General features: G+C 49.8%; 1 protein-coding gene across 1 annotated transcript; it reads left to right on the top strand.

Moving 5' to 3' along the window:
• Positions 1-1,122: 1,122 nt before the first annotated feature.
• On the top strand, positions 1,123-3,669 carry LOC147603405 (uncharacterized). The gene has a single exon (XM_086796640.1). It carries the CDS (start codon positions 1,561-1,563, stop codon positions 3,424-3,426), a length of 1,866 nt encoding a protein of 621 aa, XP_086652766.1. The 5' UTR covers positions 1,123-1,560; the 3' UTR covers positions 3,427-3,669.
• Positions 3,670-4,124: the final 455 nt, after the last annotated feature.

Below are 4,124 nucleotides of genomic sequence, written 5' to 3'. Positions count from 1 at the left end.
AGATAGTGATTGAGATGGAGGGTTGCTGATATCAAGGGGAAAGCCATGGATGTGTATGCACTTGTATGTGTGTGTGCACACATGTTTGTATGTGTGCATGTGATGGGGGATGAGGTAGTGATTGAGATGGATGGTTTCTGACATCAAGGGGAAAGCCTCACAACATTAGAAGAGGACAAGACATTGCCATATAGATGGCATGCCACCGGTGTTCAAAAAAAAGTTTTTCTCCATCTAGTTGAAAACCTTTGTCTCACGAATGTGTTGGTGAATTTTGTAACTTTTAGGAAATTTGCAGGTACTACCATTCGAATTTTGAAGGATTTTTTTTTCCAAATTTACCCAAGGTTTTTTCGGACACTAGATGCCAGAGGCCATTTTTCATTAGAAATTCTATAAAGATAATGGGGTCATTCGTGATTGCTTGCAAATCAGCACTTCTAACCTACCCTTCTAACGAGAAGAAGAATTTATTGACTTGAGAGGGTCGTAGTGATTAGTTTTCTTGAAGCCTATTCCCAAGATACAATTGATGTTTTAAAATTGATGATAGCCTCTAAAAATTCCAAAACCCTTGCTTAAATGACACACCTAGAAATTCAAATCAATTTTCATAACTTAGGCGCTGTTCCCACGCACATTGCGTTGGCCAACCAGAACGCAACTAGTTTGGCCGCTAGCCAGTTCACCAGCTCACCTCCAAACGGCCACCGGTGGACAGCTAGCTAGCTGCGGCTAAGCCCCCCATGAACCGTGAGAATGGTTTGCTTTCACAAGAGGGCCACGGTGTCTACCTACTATGCGTATTTTCAAGTGCGTTGGAAAGCGTCGTATTGAGTGTAAAGTTTTGTCTCTTTCTAACAAACAAGCCTCAGTCCCGAGGCTCGCTCGGTGTGTTACCGTGGCGTAAACAAATGTAACTTTGTGGTGTGTTGGGACTTGAAGGCGAGGGCTTCTAGCTTAAGTTCCCTTTCTTGGTTGGCCAAAATAGAGCTAAAGAGTGACTCGTGAGTATGTGTGTGTGTGTGTGTGTGTGTTTTTTTAATTGAGAGCAGCCTTTAGGTGAAATATTTCCAAGGTTATTACTCTACTCCGACACGACGCGATAAAGGGTCCACTGGTAGCAGCAGAGAGAGACAGAGTAAGAAAGGACCTTCAAAGTTCAGCCTACTTACTATGTAGTGAATGAAGCCTGCGCAGTGCGGGTTGCCTGATTCTTGAAGAGGAGGCGTGGCGTGCCTTCCTTAGAACTAGGCAGTGAGTGGGCACTGCACCTACCTACCTATCTCACATGGATTGGCTAGGTAGTGTACTTGTAGATTTTGAAGATGGTCTGAGCTGGAGAATAATCCCTCATTACACCAGCAGACCTTCGTGAATGATCAACGAACTTGAAGTAGTTTGGTGGCATAAAATCAGGCCCAACTTCAACCATGTACAGGCAGGCCTCTGTAGCTTCTCTGCGTCTGCGTCTTGGGCAGAAGAATTAGTGTGCCTACTAGAGAGTAGGAGTGACTCTGTTACATGAAGCTCTGCTTAATTAGTTAGTTAACCCTAGCTATGGAGTACTATGCTGCAGGTAACGCGAATACCTTGCAGGAGGAGTCCAACTGCACAGCTGCTTCTCTTCCAGACTTCAATCCTAGAGCGTCCCCCTCAGGTGGCTACGGCAATCCCGCCACTATTATGCGGCCAATGCAGGCTGCAGACACAAGATGGCCGCTTAATGCCCCTTTTCCAGATCCCATTCTTGAGTCTGATGGTGACGACCTCAAAGCTTCGTGCAACCGAAATTTGTTTACTGTGGGCGTACGAGCTCTCGCTGAATCGACGCCCAATTGCTCAGTTTCACCCAGCTCCAAGGCCACAGGCTGCTCTCCGAGCAGCTATGGGAGTCGGCTGTATGCAGCAGATGGAACGTGCACAAACGCTCGGTTTCTTCGTCCCGACCCACGCCCGAGTGTGATGTCCGACCTCAGCCAAAACAACCCCTACTTAGACAGCCAGAAATCGCCCTCATGGCGGCAAATGCATCAAGCTGGGCTGGCAGGATACATCAACACTGAAGAGTGGAGTTACAGCCATGCCGGAACCTTTCCTTCGGTTGCCGGTTATCATCATTCAGCCCATGGGTTTGAGCCCGAACGAGGTGTGCTTCATCCTGTTTTCTGCAACACAGATCAGTTCCCGGCTTATCATCACGTTTTGCAGCAGCAGCAGCCGCCGCCTCCTCCTCCCGGCATTGCAGCAGATCATACGGCAAGGGCCACCCAGAATCTGCAGTATACGGCAGATCCGCCCAATGTGAGTGGTTCGTTTGGGCCGGTACATCAGAACTGCTCCATGGACAGCGGTGACGGCTTCAAGCTGGGCGTGGAAGATCGCTGCGCCTGGGGCATAGATCAGGTGCGGCTTGTGGGAAAATCTCAATCCATGAGGGCGTTGTATGAGGAGAACGCAGCGCTACGGCGAGCTTTGTATTCCATGCGAAGAGGAGGTCTGGATCATTTGCAAGGCGAGCAGGTAGTTGTTGGTGAGCAAGATCGCTACATCGCTAGTGATGCCGCAGAAGGCAGAGCCCTGTCCATGCGAGAGCGAGGGAGGTGGGGGATGCAGGCGGGCGAGGTGCTTGGAGCAGTTGGTGGTGGATGTAACCATAACTGCTCCGTATGGGCAGCTATGCAAGGCCAGCAATTACCTGCTGGGGCAGCGCAGAGTGTGCAAACCCGAACTGCTCACCGTCGTCGTCATCATCATCATCATCATCAATGGTGGGAGGGCACGGCGGCGCATCCGTTATTTTATGGCGGGTCCGCCGGTGGTTGGCCGGAAGAGATGTGTGGGGGAAGGGACGCTGCCGATACCCCATGGCTGGCAGAGCAGCCACCTCTGCCCAGCCGTGATGTCGTCTACGAAGACGTCAGCGGCGCGACAGATCAAGCGATCGCTGAAGCCGTGTCCCTCAGGCAGTTGTTAGTGGAAACAGAGCGCGCAAGCGCCAACGGAGAGAAATGGCGGCGTCAGGGAAAGAAGAAAGCCTCGCGCCACCGAGCCCAGCAGCAGGCAAGCACAGATTCCGGCAGCAGCAGCGCTGCCGGCCTAGACGAGAGCCAGTGCGCCATGTGCGGCGGGAAGCTCCGGCATGTGGAGGCGCCGACGCCCTCCGCCGCCAAGAAGGTAGGGCTACCCCTCCGACTCTGCCCCGCCTGCCACCCGCGAGCCGCAGCGTCCCTCCCACCTTCCACCACCAAATCGCCCCCACTCTCCTCCACCCACGCTCGCCATCGCGTCGCCACCGCCATTTTCATGGCCTGCAAGCCCACCACCACTGCCCCCAACCCCTCCTCCAGAAAGAAGCCCAAGAGTCGCATCGTCGATATCTGCCGCCATTTCGTCGGCCTCTCCACGAAGCAACCTCCCGCCTAATCTACTCTTTGCTCGGAGCGTTAGCATTTTGTCTCACCTTTCTTTTCCTTCTGCTTGGTGCTAAAAGTTGTGTGTGTATTATACACTGACAGCATTTCTAGATACAGATTATGCCGTTTGAACATGCCGTTCAAATGCGAAATGTATATAATCTGTAATCTCTCCATGGCAGACGGCTATGCAGCTAGCTAAGTGTACGTGATCTCTTCATTTCGTCTCAATTAAACAGTGTATCTTCGTCATTATTATATGTCTAAATGTGCAATTTCTTTTCACACCACCCACCCACACACACACACACACAGAGAGAGAGAGAGAGAGACGTTTGCGCTGACTGGGCTCGTAAGCTTTCCATGCACAGAACTTTGCTTGCCGCATTCACATGAATAGGAACTAAAAAATTTGAACTTTTTATAAAACACGCCTAAAATATCACTAGTAATATAAAAAGGCACATTTAAAACTTTTCTTATATTTAAATTTTTTGCCTTGCTACTATCTTATATTAAGAGGTCGCCAATATCTCATGCCACCTTTGTATTCAATGAGGTAAAACCGATTTCTCATGCCACCTTTGTATTTCCCTTTCTCCGCTTCTTCTGTTCTACATAGACATTCCATATTAATGTTCTACCTCATTGAAGTGCTCTCCTACAGATCTGAGAAGTTGGAAAACACCTTTTGTATAAGGTAAGAAA

The sequence above is a fragment of the Cibotium barometz genome, chromosome 64 (genome assembly GCF_041138505.1).
Source record: "Cibotium barometz isolate CiBa-2024 chromosome 64, ASM4113850v1, whole genome shotgun sequence".
NCBI lineage: Eukaryota > Viridiplantae > Streptophyta > Polypodiopsida > Cyatheales > Cibotiaceae > Cibotium > Cibotium barometz.
This window is presented reverse-complemented; position numbering and strand designations above follow the sequence as displayed.